Source organism: Corythoichthys intestinalis, chromosome 1 (genome assembly GCF_030265065.1).
Source record: "Corythoichthys intestinalis isolate RoL2023-P3 chromosome 1, ASM3026506v1, whole genome shotgun sequence".
Classification (NCBI taxonomy): Eukaryota; Metazoa; Chordata; class Actinopteri; order Syngnathiformes; family Syngnathidae; genus Corythoichthys; species Corythoichthys intestinalis.
The window spans coordinates 62,758,402-62,777,558 of NC_080395.1; the positions used below are offsets into that span (position 1 = coordinate 62,758,402).

A 19,157-nucleotide genomic window follows, 5' to 3' on the forward strand; every position below is an offset into this window, starting at 1 on the left:
GAATGCCAGGTTTGCTCCCCACCTCACTAAACCCTGAGAATGAAACATGCAGTCACCATTTGGAGCATTTTACATACAATCTAATGGTAGTACTGTAATGCATTCCAGCACTTTTGAATTCTATTGCACGACTTCTCTGAAGTGGATGTGCACATCTGTGTGTGTGCGTGTGTGCTGCAGACAACCTAAGCCTTTGGATTTTCTATGTTTTTCTTTCATTAACATCCTGTTCAGACAAGAATGTGTCCCCGCTGTGGTCCCCTGGGTAGAGGTGTGAAACAAAAGCCTGGCGCAAGGTAGCCGTTGATATTTCAGCCCGTATCTGACATATGCAGAGACAATGCTATGCTCTAGCTAATGGGTGGGGGGCATATTTGATTTCGGCTACACGTTGGCCGCCCGCCCATGGCATGAGATAAGAGTAAGATCAGAACCAATCTTGGAGGAGACGAGCTGCAACAGTGCAACACAGGAAATGTGTTCAGCCGCAGGGTTATAACTCAGCCCAGAGGCTCTGAAGGTCGCTCAGAGGCTCACGCGAGCACTGAGGCGAGCGCCTCAGACGGCTGCAGCTTTTACAGCCTTCGGTTCTCCCAGCGGCCCTCTTAAACACTCGCGGCAAAAAGATAAAAGAGCCGAGGAGCCCCGTCGAATGCTCTGTGCTTCATTCAGGACATTCACACGCCAAAGGACTCGCATCTCATGAATGGAGAGTCTCCAGCGGGAAACTTTACGGTATTGGTTTGCACACTAAAGCTTGAAAACAAATTGTTAAACTCTCTTTGACAAAACGTGTTAAATACATCTTGAAGAGGGCCGACCTGCAAAGCTGAACATCAAGGAGGATCTAGTTGGAAGTTCTCTGCTTTTTTGGTCTCTGGATTTCAAAGGGAGAACATGAGTTCAGATCGGAGTCATATGCGGTGCCGATTCACGGAAGTGCTGTGGATCAAAGGTCAAGGGTTACAACAACATCAAGTCTCTCAGATTCTTTATCCCGTCAGTCTGGGGAGCTCAGAGAGCTGGGGAAAAATCCCATCTATAGGAATAAGTCCTTGACTTTCCATCCATCCATTTTCAACACCACTTATCCTGGCCAGGAGTACTTGAGCCTGACTACACCCTGAACTGCTCCACCTAATCTTTTGTTATATATGTAATTGAATAGACTTTGCCCTTGTTTCTTCTAAAACTTGACTTTTATTATCTTGTTTCTGACAATCCTCCAAACAAACATTTCGAAATACAAATACAGTGTACCTCTACTCAAGAACGTCTCTACAAACAGAATTTTCAGGTTACGATACACTTTAACGGGAAAATATTGACTCTCGTTTTGAAAGAAATTTCATGATCCAAAAGGCAAAAATATAAAATGGTCTGCTACTTGCAGCTCCCAGTTTACTGATTGTAACATAATTATAGCTGCTCTGCCACCGGCTATTGCGAAAAATCTTCCTGACATCCAATTGACTAAGAGGGGCCTCTACTGCAAGTGTATGTGTGTATCCTCATCATTCACCTCTCTGGCTATGAAGTGTTCCAGCAGCTTTACGTAGGTGTATTAAATTTTATTCTTTACTGTTTTTTTTTTTTAATATAATGCACAGCTCTCATTTTAATTTTATTTTGCAATAATCTAATTTTAACATGTATTTGTTACATGTTTTGATGCATTTTTAAGCTTTATAAAAGATTTATGTCTGAATTTTGCAGGGCTTAGAACGGATTAGGACATTTTTCATGGAAAACGCGACTCTACTTACGGAATTTTCAGTTTAAGACACTACTTCCCGAACTAATTCATTTCGTAAGTAGAGGTACCACTGTACTTCACAAAACTGACATATGGGCGCAGCAAAATGGTCATCACATTAGCCTTACAGGTCTGCGATTCTGTCTTGAAATTCCTACTCCCTGTTTTCCCATGTGAAATAGGGATGTTCTACCTGTATCTGCCTGATTTTTCTGCGGTTAATTCCACTTTCCAAAAGTTACAAACACGTTACAGAAAAACATATTAGATCACATCAAGACTCGAAATTGCTCATAGGTTTAAATGTGAGTGTAAGATATACACTTTGATGTACACTGCTCTCAAATCGTTATGATATCACTGTGAAATAAACAGTTTTTGTCGTTTAGATCTCACCGCTGTTTTTTAACTTGTTTTTGGGTGCAAAATCCAAATCTGATTTAAGTTTTAACACGTCAAGTTTATAGGATCCCCTTTTTCTTAAAAAAATATAATAATCACCATTCATTCATCCTCTCAACCGCTTATCCTCACGAGGGTCGCGGAGGTACTTGAGCCTATCTCAGCTAACTTCGGGCTTGAGGGGTACACCCTGAACTGGTTGCCAGCCAGCCGCATGGCACATAGAGACAAAACCCCATCCACGTACACATTCACATCTACGGACAATTTGGAGTGTTCAATCAGCCTACCATGCATGTTTTGGGGACGTGGAAGGAAGCCGTGTTACCAGGAGAAAACACATGCAGACACACTCAAAAAAATGGGGTGTTGAACTGACATAAAAAAATTATGGAAAGAATTTGCACCTGATAATATTGCTTTCCTTCAGCATTTAGCAATTGTGTCCTTTTAACATAAAGCACACGTCTAGCCAACATTAGGCCCGCATATTGAGCGAACAAAACGCACTCTTGTTGAGCCAACATAAGGCACTCATGTTCACCCCAAAAACATGTTGAACCGACATTAAAGAAATACATAATTTGCACCTGATTAAATTGCTTTCCTTCAGTATTTAGCAATTGTGTTCTTTTAACATAAAGCACACATGTTGAGCCAACATAAGGCACAACTAGGGCTGTCAAATTTTCTGTGTTAATGGGCGGTAATTAATTTTTTAAATTAATCACCTTAAAATATTTAACGCATGCACGAAACGACCCACTCACGCATTGCCGCAAACAGACTAGTATGGCGCCGTTTTACGTATATACAGAGCTAAGAGGCAGTGACAAGTGAGTGGAGTGGACACAGGCATTCATTTGGACCGTGATTTTAATTGCTAAAAGCTTTGACATCTTTTCCACAACAATTATAACTATTGAAGCGAACGACGTGGAGAAGAATGACAGGAGTTGATCTTATTCTTAACACCCTACATTGTACACAACGCAGAGAAGATATAGCCTTTGCAGCCACCACACACAGTCATGGTTGTCCCACTTCCCATTGCATTTGGGCAGAACAGTTAATTCACTACAGTATCATTTACTGAAAGCTCAACAAATACACTAGATGGCAATATTTAGTCACAATATATAAACTCACATTTCTCCTTTAGGAATCTATCCGTGGATCACTTTCACAGAAAGAATGTTAATAATGTGAATGCGATCTTGTGGATTTATTGTTATAATAAACAAATACAGTACTTATGTACACTATGTTGAATGTATATATCCGTCTTGTCTTATCTTTCCATTCCAACAATAATTTACAGAACAATATGGCAAATTTTAGAGATGGTTTGAAATACGATTAATTATGATTAATTCATTTCTAAGCTGTGATTAACTCGATTAAAAATTTTAATCGTTTGACAGCCCTAATTTTAACGTAAATGGCCATCAATGGCATCAATTTATACATGCCTCAATGGAATCCAGTACATTGGCATCAATAGTTGCGACATTCATAATAGTCAATGGCATGGACGCACATAGCTGTCAGTGGTATTGACTTACTTAGGCGCCAGTTCAATGTCAATGGGCTGTAATGGTAAGTGGTCACAAATCACAACCACCGATGTTTTCCTGTCATTGAAAATGAAGGGAAAATGCTTGCCATTAAAAATGAATGGAATTCTGGTCATTTTGATATTTAAACGGGTCCGGTCGGTGAAACGGTTCTCCAGTGCGTGGAAAAAACGTGGATAATAAGATTATGAAAGAAATAAATAAAAATAAAGTTCAGGAATTTTACTAGCTGGGCCTGTGCCTTGCAAAGCCCCATCTAAAAAAAAAAAAAAATCACTTTTCACAAAAAAAAAAATAAAAAATTAAATGGTGACGGTTATTGGGCCGGCCGGCTCTACCAATGAGGTGTCACTTATTTTTTCAGGGGGTTAGCATCCCTACTTTTAAATCTCGTGAGAAATGACGAGACTATTGCAATTGGTTGGAAAGGCACGTTAACATTATGTTGCATCAACATGATCTAATCTAGCTACTCATTCATTGTTCATGTTTATGTATGGACTGCATGGTATAATCATGCTCACCTTGGAAACATGATGTGTTCTTGCTGAAAATGCACATTTTCTTTTAGTAAACTTTACAACCTACCGGAGTCTTTTTTTTTTTTTTTTTGAGTGCATAGGGAGGAAATGATAAACACTATACTTAACATATTTCTTTGTTTTATAAAAATAGATACAGTATTGACAAAATGAAATACTGTAGGAAAGAATCGGGCATGATTGCAATGTTTACTTCACGCTAATATGTTTTTACAAAAAACATGGCAGTTGTAAGCATGTCGTAACAACATGGTAAGTAGGCAAGGTGTGGAGAACAAACTTGACGTGACAGAAAAACGGACATCAGTTAAGATTACACACCCAACTATGAGTTAAAAACAACTGTCAGACCTAAAACAACAGAGCTTCTTCTTTTTTTTTTTTTTTTTTTTAAACATTGCCAGTGAATTTTCTCAGATTTTCCTCAAAAGTGGATGCAAATGACACCCAGCATTGTATTCATGTAAACGAACCTCCAAATAGTAACTATTTTTCCCCCCAAAATTTCCTAAAATGCTATGTAACAAATTACCAAACACAATGACATTTAAACCTGTTTTTAGGTCATGAAGAACTGAAAATACACATTTGTTGAAGTAATCAGTAATCACATTCACAACAATCAAAAGCTATTTCAATCAAAAACATCTTAAGAGGTGATGTTATATCTTTAAAAAGGGGCCTAACTTAATTCTTAATTGATATAATAGAATGATAATAATATGTACTGTATATTTTAATGCATACACTGCTCCCATCCCCACACAAAGTAATTTCAGAGCTGGGTAATGGCTGCCAGTCGCGAAGATGGCAGCCACAGTAATAGGGCGGTAGGTGAGTCCCACGCTTTTCTTCATGGCGTGGCTCCCGGGGCAGGGCCTCCTCTTCGCTTGGGCCGCCGGTTGCAGGGTTGGGGGTGGTCGGGGCTCCGGTCTCGCGCCGGCTTCCGCTCTCTTCTCTACCCGGGTATACTCATTGGGCCCAAGCGTGGGTCGCCGGCTGAGTGCTGGTGGTTTGGCGGGCTGTCGTCCACTCTGGGTGGGGATCCTGTCCTGCCCCGGGCCCAACGGGCCGCGGGGGTCACGCAGTGTGCCGTGTTGGTTGTTCGGTTGTGGCGGTGGTTGGTGGGCTGGGTGGGGGAGGGATTGGTGGGGGCAGACATGGGGGCCGTTGGCGCATCCCCTCATCCCTTCTCTGAAGGCCTGTTAATGGGGGCACGGATGGTCCGGGGGACCAACCTGGGTCCAAGGGGGATGGTGGTGGAGCTGTGGGAGGAGGGATGGGCCACGCTGGCTCACCCTCCCTGATTGGCTGGGGAAGGGCCGTGGCCCTGGGGCAACCCCCGCGCAGCATTTCCACCTATCTGCAGGACTATCACACGTCTGATGGGATTCATGCATGACTGGGTGCAATTACACACACTCAGGTAGAGAAACTATCGGTGCCAGGATTAGCGATCAGGCAGCATAGAATAGGATGTTAACATATCCACACTTACAAGTGATCCACATAATACTGGGTTCTAAACCTCACGTTGCTGATTTGTGTACGTTTCACATCGTCTAACCACATCTCTTTTTGACTCAACCCCCTCTTCTTTCTCCTCGGTCATCAGGCCCCCCACATGGTGTCCACGGGAAATACAATTAGCTAACGATAGCACCACTATATTCAGAGGTAGTGTAGGTGTTTAATGTATTTGTTTCTTTTGCTCTATCTCTTTCCCCTCTTCTATTTCCCTTTCTTTCCCCCTAATAAACCCTTCCTGCTCGCTGCTTTCTCGAAACACAATGAATAATAATCACAATGGGGGTATATCATACCCCCATGTGATGCATTAAAACTGTTCAGACCAATAGGACACTCAGATTCTCATTCTTCATGTCAATCAGCTGAACAGGACGGGTCCCCCCCCCCCCCCAAAAAAAATATATAGATTAGGGCTGTCAAAATTATCGCATTAACGGGCGTTAATTAATTTTTTTAATTAATCACGTTAAAATATTTGACACAATTAACGCAGATGCCCCGCTCAGACACATTTAAATGACGGTACAGTGAAACGCTCACTTGTTACTTGTGTTTTATGGAGGTTTGCCACCCTCTGCTGGCGCTTGGGTGCGACTGATTTTATAGGCTTCAGCACTCATGAGCATTTTGTAAGTAATTATTGACATCAACAATGGCAAGCTACTAGTTTATTTTTGGATTATAAATTTTACAAATTTTATTAAAACGAAAACATTAAGAGGGGTTTTAATATAAAATTTCTATAACTTGTACTAAAATTTTTCTTTTAAGAACTACAAGTCTTTCTATCCATGGATCGCTTTAACAGAATGTTAATAATGTTAATGCCATCTTGATTTATTGTTATAATAAACAAATACAGTCCATATGTACCGTATGTTGAATGTATATATCCATCTTGTGTCTTATCTTTCCATTCCAACAACAATTTACAGAAAAATATGGCATATTTTATAGATGGTTTGAATTGCGATTAATTGCGATTAATTTGGATTAATTAATTTTTAAGCTGTAATTAACGCGATTTAAAAAAATTTAATCGTTTGACAGCCCTAATATAGATTCATTCATTATTCAGTCATTATTTCATATTGTTTAGGATGTCAGTATAGCCCCAGAGTTTGGATACAACCTACATAACGCCTTCACAAATATTTGGTTTGCAAACACTCCAAAGGGTTGAAATTAGAGGAAGATGGAGGGCAAGGGTACACCATTTGTTTATCCATTTTATTTTTTTGTTTGTTTGTTTTTTTGCACATAGCAACCAATGATTCCGAGGCTGAGGTATTCCATGACGCTGAGATGTTTCACTGATGATTCAGAAAGCATGGTGTAATGGATGGATGGTTGATGATCATTATTTCACAATAAGGTTGTAACATAGTAAGGCTGCAGTGGAATCTGTTTTGAGTCAGGGGGGAGAGCTGGATGGGCCTTATAGACCTCCAAAAACGTGGAGTTTCTGAGAGCGCTTTCTAGAATACATCTTCCCAATCATGATGCATAATAATACACCATTTCATGTTGCAAGCAATAGCCCTGCATCATGGGCAGAAGCTCGTTTGTGTGTGCGGCCTCCTTTCTCCTCCGACAGTCAACCCCATTGAGAGCCTTTTCAACATCATCAAACAAAATATCTAGGATTGTGGGAGGCGGTTCACACCCAAACAGAAATTTGAGGCACATTTTCTGAAATCCTGCAAAGAAATTCAAGCCGAATGTTAACAATAAAGGATAGTAGAATCACAAACCTGCTCTCAAATTAGGAGTCTGATGTTAGAATGTAACCTCATTTATTTTTTTTTGAAAGGTGGGGGATAACTTGTGTGATTCATAGTGTCATTTCATAATTATGATGGCCTTATGACAGGTTTATTGCACTACTATCAAATTAAGTGTTACCAAATACCATTACAGGCAATTAATGAAACAACTGGAACAGTAACGGAAGAAAAAATTAGCACAAAACATGAATTTTTATTGTTATTTACATCTGAAGTGCTGCAGTGCATGCTGGGAAGCATGTTGGACGACAACAGCATTGACAGCAGGTCGCAGCAGAGGTTGACTGTCTCCCCCAAGGGAGCAGTGATGGCAAAATTAAACTTTTTAAAGCAATGAAACAAGGCCGTAGGTTTGCATAGGGACGGTAGGGACATAACACAAGCAAATTTGCAGGATGCTCATATTGTCCCCACCAACTTTTAAGCAACCTTATTTGCATTATATAATGAGTTCAGTTATATAATAATAATAATCATCATCATATTTATATAATATAAAAATGTTGATTGTCCTCCCATAAGGATAGAATAGAGCCTACCATTATCAAGTGAAATATTTTCATTATGTTCACTTACATATATCCCTTTTTTACTTGCCGAATGTGCCATGTCCACCCCCCCCCCCCCCCCCAAACACACGTTTGTCTGGCTGATAACTTGACCCCCCCAAAGCCACACAGACACACACGCACACTCACACAGCCCCAACAGATTCAGGTTGACAACATGCCGCCCCCTTCTAAGAGGAGGGATATTAGAAGTTTTTCAGTTAGCAGCAGCCACTGTAAGTCATGTAAAAAGACTTCAATGTTGTGGAGTGGGGGAAACGCCACCAATTTTGCAACTGAAAGTCCGACCTGCATCAGAGTTAGTATGAAATTAAACTGTGTGAACTCGCTAACCTGCAAAACGACTGTGGTCAGGCCAGCCTCCACGAGGAACAACGAAGTCGAGCTAGCCATCCCTCATTTGGATTACTGGCATTGTGGTAATGCAACGTGGTGGCTTCAGAGTGTAAGTCCCTTTATTAAATGTAGCTCTGACCCCAGTGATAATCTGTTTGGTCTTATTAATGTCTCGTCCCCAGCAAAAAGTGTACATGCAGGTTATGCTGTTATATTGTCCCTACCAATGTTGACACCAAACCTACGTCCTTGCAATGAAGCTTTGTAGCCAATTGGTTCTAAGCTTCATGGTGATTCATTTGGTCTTGTCGCAATCTTATGATGCCCCTGTCAAATAAAGTGTTACGGGTTAATATCTTTTGGTGTAAATTTCCCATAATATAGGGAGGATAGCTGCGGCTTATAGTCCAGCGCAGCTTATCTATGAACAAATGCCGTTTTTGTGTCAAATTTGGTGGGTGGTGGCTGATAGTCAGGTGTGCCTTATATTCCGAAAATTATTGTATTTATTTATTTTTCTAAATATTTGAAAAAATACCATTATCGTTGTGGGGTTTGTTTAAAAACATTTCAAAAATCAGAAGTGTACATAATCATATGGAACACAGTCTGAACACAGATAAATAGCTTGTTACCTTCTAGCGATGTCAATGAAAGTTTACCAATTTGTGTTTATTCATCTAAACGTTTTATACCAACAACATGTCTAATGGTGTGATCAATCAGTGTGTATGGTAGGATTTGTGGGTAAAACATCACACACGTAAATTTAATGAATCACAAGACTGGTCCAAAGTGTTTCCGTGGTAATAACGGTGCTTTGAGGGTGTCGGAAAAGTGAAGCCAGGCTCGGCCTCGGATTTCTTTCAGCCGACATGAGTGACAGCGGAGGCGGGTTATCAATCCTCCGAGCTGCTCTCATACTTCAAAGTGTTCCTGGGCCCGTACAGCTCTCCTGCTGGGGCCCGTTTGGCATTTCTGCGCTCACGCGCTCTTTCGAGCCTGAACATAAATAAAGCCTCATTGAAAGTCCAGCAGCTACTTAAGCTGTCAGGGTCTTTACCAATTACTGTCACGACACAGTGTGTGCAACATGCAAATACATTCTCCCTTTATAATAACCAACAGATTGCACCAGACTGGGAAGGTCAAAGAGAAATGAATCATCTTGCATTTGGGGAAAAGGTAGGAACTGATTCTGGAACAGTTAAAGTTACACTCTAGTGTTGTTACTTTTGAAGGCTGAGTCAGAAAGAGCAGAGGAAGACATCTGTTGCGCTTCCGTAATTTATGCAGCGACGGTATCTGAACACCAGCAGCTTCAGGCTACAGGAAATTAAAAAGGAAAATGCAAACAAAGCTCAGGCGCAATCCCATCTCACGTTTCAATTTTCCCATTATTGCCTCCTAATCTTAGTGTGGCGTACATGCGATGAAACTCAAGACGGCCACATGAGGCCAGACACTTTGTGCGCTAATCAATCCACCGCTGGGACCGGTGTCACGCCTTCAGCCGGTGTGATGTCACTCAACACAATGATGCTTTCATTACACAGCACTTTTAAGTTCAAACGTCAAATATGATTAAAGGAAACATGAGGCACTCAGCTCTTGTCACATTGCAAATAAGCAAAAGTGAACTGAGAGAGATCTGTTTACATTTTGTTGTGTAAGTGAAGTGCTGTTTAGAATACCCGCATGCCCCTTTTTGCCCGAACTTTTTCTGAAGCAAATGCTTGTCTGGCACAACCACATGGCTCCAAGCTTTCAATAATAACATTCATATTTTGCAACTGTAAATTCCTCTCTTGTACTCTAAAATGCCAACATCTTACACCAAAAAAAGTGTTACCATAAGAAATGAAGCGCTGCTTTCCAATACTTTTCTTCATCTGTCTTTGAGTTTGACGTCTATTGCCGATTTTGCCATCAATGGCAACTAACGAGTGAATAGTTTGCATGCGTACTGTTGTGAATAAACATGGGTTCTGTGTACAGGTATGGTTCCAGAACCGGCGGGCCAAATGGCGAAAGAGGGAGCGTTTTGGACAGATGCAGCAGGTTCGAACGCACTTCTCCACAGCTTACGAGTTGCCTCTGCTGACACGTCCTGAGAGTTACGCACAGGTAACCCAAAGTCTCATGTGGATTTACTTACTTCAGAATAATCAAAGTTCTTAAAAAGGGAGTGCAGGATTGACCAATATCATTCAAAAGAGGCTTCTGGGTTTACAACGGTAGTCCTGACTTTCTGACATTTTTCTTTTCTTTAAAAACGTGAACGTTAACTGATTACATTTACGAAGCTTTCCTACAAATTCCAAATCTGTTTTCAGTGGGGGATCGTCCATTTTGTACCTTGGCTTTTAGTGGGGAAATAACAGCATGTTAGACAAAAAAAAAAAATAATTCTATTGACTTGTAATCATTTTATTTGTGTTACTTGGGTCCAAACTAAATGGAAAAAGTGATACTAAAAAGGTAAAAGTTTGGATTTGCTAAAATTTGCAATTAGTTTTGATATTCAAAATTTTCAATTTTACATCCTACTTGTGCAGAAAATAATTGTTAAATATAATTTCTTCTTGTTTCAGGTCAAACAATGTCTATAAAATAAGGAGGAAATTGTACATAATAAAAGCATTAGAAAGTACAACAGTAAAGACAAGTGGAAAATAGAATTTCAAAGTTGTGACCACAAACCCAAACTTTTTTAGAAACAAAAGTGTTTTTATATGTCAATGTGACAAAACAAACTAGGAAATACCACTTAGAACCTGGGAACAAAATACGTGTTTCATTGTGTAATTATTACTTCTTGAATACCACCATCACATCACAATTTTAGAAGCCATTTAAGACTATAGAAAAAGTGCTAAAAATTATACACAGCAAAAACACACTTCCTTAAAACTAGTTAAATTCCCTTGTTTTCAGTGTGAATCTACAAGAAATAAGCGAAATTATGTGCCGGTGCTTTAAGTAAATTTTCCTCACTTAGTTTTTTTTGAAATAAGAAAAATAGTTCAACTTTTAAATTGAAAATAATCTTAAACGACATATTTCAAGCAATGAGTTAGTATATTTAAACTTAAAAAAAAAATAAAAAAGCCATAAACACTCATTAAAGTAACGTTTTGTGTATGATAAGCAAGAATAATGTATTCTAAGCAGCAAATTAAGGAAATTAAATCTTAAAAATAGAACCCAATTAATTATATCGAGCAACAAATTAAGTATATTCAATCTTTTAAAAAAGCATTGAACACTCACTCTTAGCAACATGTTGCTTAGAACAACAACAAAAACAAAAAAACTACCGTAAGTTACAGTATATTAGAGTGTTTCTTATTTTAAGGGGAGAAAAGTAAATGTGTCAGAAACATTCTTAATTTAAGAATAGATATTGTTCAAAACATTATTTGAAAGCAAATTTTAATTCATTGAGGTGAAAATTTTAGACGTGTGGGCTTAATAGGAATTAAGAGTAATATTTACTTAAAGTAAGCGGAATAATCTTACACATTAATAATCTGTTAACTAGTCTTTAACACTCAAAACAAGATGGATAAAATTTTGTGACTAGATTTAAGAAAAATAATCTGATCAAGACGTTATAAATTTGCAGTGTAGGACACTTGCGGCCCACGAGCAAAATTTTGCGGCCCCCACTTGACGTCCATTTGTAGTACAGTGTTGCTCGCATGTATTTTGTGATAGCCAAAAAACCTTTTGGGGGAAAAACTCAATTATTTACATAGTAATAAAGAAAAATGGATTAAAAAAAAAAAAAAAACGCAAACATAAAAAAGCCACAAGTAACAAAAAAGTATAAATAATTTAATATGACAAAAAGCTTTAAAAAATTAATTTAAAAATTAATTTAAAAAATACCAATAAACTAACAAAAAGAAGAAAGGCATGTGTGTTGGCCAGTGTTATTTTTAAGTTTTGTTTTAGAAATCTATGAACTCACGTAGTTCAACTGTTTTAACTGGATTGAACGTCTTTTGCCAATATCCTAATTTCATTCATAGATGCATTTCCACTCAGAGACATAATCCAAAAAAAAAAAAAATCCAGAAATCACATTGTATGTTTTTTTTTAAAGAATTTATTTTTAATTTACTGGGGTTCATAAGTATTTGTACCCCTGAGAATCAGCAATAATTATGACACTCAAAGTTGTCAGTCTACCTTAAAAAAAAATTCCACCTTTACCCCATGAGGAACCACCCACCCACCACCCGTTTGAGCTCAATATTGTCACCTGTGCACCCCACAGTCAGTCATAATCCAACTGCTACAATGGGCAAGACCAGAGAGCTTTCGAAAGACACGAAAGAAAAAAATTGTAAAGCTTCACAAAGCTGGGAAAGACTATGGGAGAATTGGAAAGCAGCTTGGTGACAATAAATCAACAGTTGCAGCAATTGTTAGAAAATGGAAAAGACTAAACATGACTGATAATTTTCCTCGGACTGGGGCTCTATGTAAAATCTCTCCTCGTGGGGCATCACTCATGATGAGAAAAGTGAGGGCTCAGCCTAAAACTACATGGCAGGAGCTGGTCAATGACCTGAAGAGAGCTTGCATGCACAGTTTCAAGGCTACTGTCAGTAGAACACTACGGCGCAATGATTAAAAATCATGCATTGCTCAGAAGGTTCCCGTGTTGAAGCCAGTACATGTGAAGGCCTGTCTGAAGTTTGCCAAATACCATATGAATGATGCAGAGGGGTCATGTCATGTGGTCAGATGCGACAAAGTAGAACTTTTTGGTGCAAACTTTTCTCACAGTGTGTTGAGAAATAAGAAGGATGAGTACAATCCCAAGAACACCATCCCCACTGTGAACTATGGGGGTGGAAACCTCATGCTTTGGGGCTGCTTTTCGGCAAAGGGGACATGACGACTGTACTGTATAAAGCAGAGGATGAATGGTGAAATGTATTGTCAGATTTTGAGCCACAACCTCCTTCCGTCAGTCAGAAAGTCATGGCTGGGTCTTCCAACATGACAATGATCTGCAGCACACAGCCAAGCTGACCAAGGAGTGGCTGCGTAAAAAGCATATCAAGGTTCTGGAGAGGCCTAGCCAGTCTCCAGACCTCAATCCAATAGAAAGTCTTTGGATGAAGCTGAAACTTCGTGTTTCTCAACGACAGCCCCGAAACCTGACAGATCTAGAGAAGATTTGTGTGGAGAAGTGGGCCAAAATCGCTGTTTCCATATGTGAAAACCTGGTGAAGAACTACAGAAAGCGTCTGACCTCTGTAATTGCAAACAAAGGCTTCTGCACTAAATATTAGCACTGATGTTCTCAAGGGTACAAATACTTATGAACACCATTAAATTACAAATAAATTATTGAAAAATCATACAATGCGAGTTCTGAATCTTTTTTTCAGATTATGTCTCTATAAGTGGACATGGATCTATGATTGAAATTTCAGACCTCTACCTATTTTTTAAGTGGGTGAACTTGCAAAATTACAAGATGTGCAAATACTTCTGCTGTGAAATTCTATTACAGCTGAGGATTATAACCATGAACACATTCCATTCTATTCACTGTCTGTCTTTTTCTTTCCAGATCCAGAACCCTTCCTGGATTAGCAGCAGCAGCGCAGCCTCGCCCGTGCCAGGCTGCGTGGTGCCCTGTGACACGGTGACGCCCTGCATGACCCCTCACCCCCACTCGGCCAGCGGGGTGTCCGAGTTCCTGGGTGTTCCCAGCCCTGGGGCTCACATGGGCCAGGCTCACATGGGCAGCCTGTTCGGAGGCTCTCCCGGCATGGCCTCTGGGCTCAACGCGTACGATCTCAACATGGACCCTGACCGCAAGTCCTCCAGCATTGCTTCTCTGCGCATGAAGGCCAAAGAGCACAGCGCGGCCATATCTTGGGCCTCATGATGCGCGGATACCTGCTGAAGGACGTGGGCTATATCGTCCACCGATGTCAGAGCCGACCCGGCGCGGGCTGAAGGCGCACAAATGTAAATCTCCAGGCAACAGTGACTACCTTCATGAAGGCTACAGAAATATGCAAAAATGAAGCAGTTTAGAAAGACAATGTCCAGGCCTTCGTAGGCAATACGTGGGGGTGACTCTGCTCTGTGGAACTGGTAGAGTGCATATTGGTGATGCTTTACTAATTTCAAACTAATTCATGCACTTATTTGCTAAAATACAGGATGTTTTGTTTGTACAGTGCTTTCAGTGAGTTCAGGTGCTTATTTTTATTCTTACTTTATTATTTAAATTTTTAAAAGTTTTTTTTTTGTGCTGGATTTGCTTTCAAATAGTTCAGCAACAATCTTTTCAAATTGAATTCATTGCAAATCACCTCCCTTCCTTCAGCATGGATTGAAACAATTACCTGTGTGTATATTTCTGAAATTATCATCTGTTAAACCATCCAGTTTCTGTTTGGGGAACCTCCATCCAGAAGAGTGCCATTTCTGTTTCAACAGTAGAGGATATGAATACCCCTCTCACTAGGGTTGCCAACTGTCCCTTGAAAAACTGAATCGTCAGGTATTCAGAAACAACAGTACGTGTCCCTAATTGAACTGTCAAGGAACGCGCTTTGTTACTTATTATCATCAAGCTCGATAATAGTGTCTTATTCGTGGAACGAACGAAAATTGCTTTACAAGAATATGCAGAAAAATGCGTTTCTCCGCCTAGCTTGCTTTTTGACCAATGAGCTGACGGAACAATGACAATATGAAATCTCACTCATCTAATTGGTCGAGATACTGTCGCTAATGGAACACGGCATAAAAGTGTGGGAGATAAGCAGTTTGAGTGAAGCGTGAGTAAAACGCATACTCAAAATGATCATTTGTTTTCTTGTTCTTCTCTGTGTTCTCCATTTTCACTAAGGCTAGGTTCGTACTGCAGGTCTTGATCAACGAATCGATTCTTTCTAGGGCTGTCAAAATTATCGCGTTAACGGGCGGTAATTAATTTTAAAAATCACGTTAAGATATTTGACGCAATTAACGCACATGCCCCGCTCAAACAGATTAAAATGACAGCACAGTGTCATGGCCACTTGTTACTTGTGTTTTTTGTCTCCCTCTGCTGGCGCTTTGGTGCGACTGATTTTATGGGTTTAAGCACCATGAGAATTGTGTAATTATTGACATCAACAATGGCAAGCTATTAGTTTATTTTTTGATTGAAGATTTTACAAATTTTATTAAAACGAAAACATTAAGAGGGGTTTTAATATAAAATTTCTATAACTTGTACTAACATTTATCTTATAAGAACTAAAAGTCTATCCATGGATGACTTTAACAGAATGTTAATGTTAATGCCATCTTGTTGATTTATTGCTATAATAAACAAATACAGTACTTATGTACATTATGTTGAATGTATATTGTGTCTTATCTTTCATTTCCAAGAGTAATTTACAGAAAAATATGGCATATTTAAAGATGGTTGGAATTGCGATTAATTATGATTAATTAATTTTTAAGCTGTGATTAACTCGATTAAAAATTTTAATCGTTTGACAGCCCTAATTTCTTCCCCGTTTTTCTGACTCGAGTGAGGCATTAACTTAACAGTCTGAACTGGAAAAGTCGCATAAAAGTGGACCATTTCTAATTCAATCTAGGTCACTTTCGTATGTGGTTAAAATCTGATTTGGGCCACATTTTTTCAGAATGTGGCTGCGGTCTGAACTGTCAAGTCCTCCAAATCGGAATTCATGCAGCAATTATGTCAGCAAAGAGCGAGAGAGACAGGACGCTATGGTAGCGGTGCAGCTGTGCATTAGCGCCTAGCATGAACGCAGCTTTTGGGGAAGGAGCGGGCTTGACAACAGTCATAAAAAAATAAAATGGCTTGGGGATAAGCCTGAGAATGCTCAATTTTCTCTCTGCTCCAAATGAGCAATATTTCAAGATTGCTTACACGGCCGAGAGTCAGGGCAAACTCTCCGTTTGTGTGTGTGCCATGCACGGAAAGTGCGTGCATGCTAGCATCCATATAAACTTTGAATATAAGACTAAAGGGGGATTATTTACATCTGCTATTTGTGTCCTCTGTTTGGAAATGAAAATACGATCACCCTTGAACGACGTTGAGCGAGCATGTGTGGTCATTTGTTTTGTTGCTCCTGCGCATGCGGGTCAGTTTGCTCAGTGCATTATGGACTGCAAATTAGTGCGCCATACTGGAACGGGCTCAATAGGCAAAGACAGTCTGAACGGGCATGCCCCAGAAAAAACAGATAGGACAAAAAAAATCGGATTTATGCATTATGACCTGCGGTATGAACATAGCCTAATTGTACTACAGTTTTGTGTTCAGTCAAATTCATTATATTTGGAGTGATCATTTGCAAAAATGTTATTGCTGAACACACTTAAATTGTACAAGAAAAAAGAAAAAAACTTTACCTGAGAGTTTGTTGGCAGAGCCCCCCCCCCTCCCAAAAAAACAAACAAAAAAACCCCACAAACATAAAAGCTCAGGACCTTATGCGTTAAATTATACAATTTTAAATTTAGCTGGACAATTTTAATTGTAGTATATTTTGTATTAAAAATACATTGCTGGTATCTATTGTTTTTCCCATGTGCTTACATAACTCATACACGTAATTATTTCAGTTTTGAGTAAAATCATAATATTAGAATTACAATAAAAAATAAAAAAAAAAATCTCTTCACATACAAAAAAAATAAATCAAGGGTGACGGTTATCGGGCCTGCCGGCTCTACTAATGCGGTGTCCCATTTTTTTTCTCAGGGAATTGGCAACCCTACCTCTCGCTCACCTTTTTAGTATCATCAATGTCAAGAAATGAAGTGCCTACCTGTCATATGAGCAATACTTCAAAGTTGTTTTCTTTCTCTTACAAACCTCACATATTTGGCAGTCAAAAGTGAATTTCAAAGAAAATCATGAACCTTTCATTTTTTTTTCATCCCAAACTGAGGATGTCGTTGGAAAGAAACGTGCACAAATGGAGATTTGTTGCTCTCCCACAAAGAATCAGGTACTTCAACAGCAGTCTTTTCCATGCATGCTATTATGGAGCTTGCCTTGTTGCACTGTCATGCTGTATTAGATATATCACCTCTCCTCACTCTTTCCAAACTGTTGGAAATATACCATTTCATAACCAATGTCTTGGTAATCTATCATTAGGTGTGTTTCAATATATTTTTTTGTATTCGTTTAGAGTTTAATACTTTCAGCAAGTGGTCATGTTAGCGTATCAGAGCAGCTCTACACTCTTGCTAACAGCTGGCCTATTGACTTTTTTGCCTCCATCCAAAATGGATGCCCTTGTGTCCACTTATAGAAGCCTTCCCAGATTACAGACCGACATTGAATAAACGTTGATTTTCCATCAAAATCTTCAGTATGGTTGACATCGAAATTTTCGACGTCAACTGACGTTGAAACAACGTTGTTCTATGGCAGGGTTCACTAAATCCGGACCTCGGTGCCACTTTTCCTGTTGTGTTTTCCATATCTCTCTCCCCCAACACACCTGAATCAAATGATTATGTCATCAACAACCTCTCCAGAAGCCTGATAATGATCCTGATTATTTTGATTCAGGTGTGTTGGAGGAGGGAGACATGGGAAAACACGACAAGAAAAGAGGCACCGAGGTCCGGATTTAGTGAACCCTGTTCTATGGTATGCCAGGCGATGGTTGGGTTAACATTGTTTTATAGTTGATGAACTAATGTTGACAAATAGTTGATATATGATTGACTGGGAAATATGATTGAAAAGTCATTGAATTATGGATGAGCTGATGTTTTGGTCGAAAACATAACATTGATTCAGCGTTGCTCAAATATTATTAATAAGTGAAGTGACGTCTAGGTTTTGTAAAGATTTTAACGTTGAAACAACATTAATTGAGGGTTCAAAAGTGACGTTGATTCAACGATATAAGATCAACAGCGGAATGTTGATCCACCATCTTTTCAACGTCAGTCTTCTTATCTGGGTTATTATTTTCTCTAATGCCCTAGGATAACAACAACAAAAAAGCAGATGACGTTTGCACTGCTAAATCGAACCTGCTGTCAGGTAGCCTACGCTCCTTTGTGGCAAGCTTTACTTAGCCCGCTAGCCTAACAAAGGGTTTCACGGTACCGGAGCATGACGCTGATACCTTGTAGAAGAGCTTTGGGCACAGTAACCGTTGATAATCCCCTAAATAAGAACCACATTTGCGGTCGCTCAGCAGGTGAAAAGAAGTGTAGCGCAGGCTATAATCTGTCAGCAGAGCACATCACATTGGACTTGTCCAAATTACATCCAGTTTCCCCCCCTTGGTCCAAATCCAAGGCATATGCAGGACATAATCTGAACTGTATAGTCCATATATCAAAAGTGAGAGGATTGTCTTATGTGGACACGGGGCCCCCGGCCTTCACTCGCTGAGGGCTTGGGTGGAGGCTTTCTGCTGTGTTCCGGTGTTCTGGGAAAAGGACAGTGCACACAGCTGTGCTCAGGGGCTAAATGCAAAACAAACATGCCTCACACATGCTTCCCCCTCAGCTGTCATGTCTCTGCTTTCAAAGACGCCCCCCTCAAGTCGACGCTTTTCGCTTGGCCTTTTGCACAACGTGTCCACCGGTCCAAATCTGCAACCCCCGTCGCA

At 39.8% G+C, this 19,157-nt stretch overlaps 1 protein-coding gene across 1 annotated transcript in view; it reads left to right on the forward strand.

Annotated features, from left to right (window-relative positions):
• Positions 1–17,887, forward strand: part of LOC130921159 (homeobox protein aristaless-like 4) — a 42,297-nt gene extending 24,410 nt beyond the window's left edge. Inside the window, exons 3-4 of the mRNA XM_057844797.1 lie at positions 10,498–10,626; positions 14,096–17,887. Coding sequence (XP_057700780.1) covers positions 10,498–10,626; positions 14,096–14,416 — 450 coding nt within the window. The 3' untranslated portion in view covers positions 14,417–17,887. The remainder of the gene's footprint in view (positions 1–10,497; positions 10,627–14,095) is intronic.
• The last annotated feature ends 1,270 nt before the right edge of the window (positions 17,888–19,157 follow it).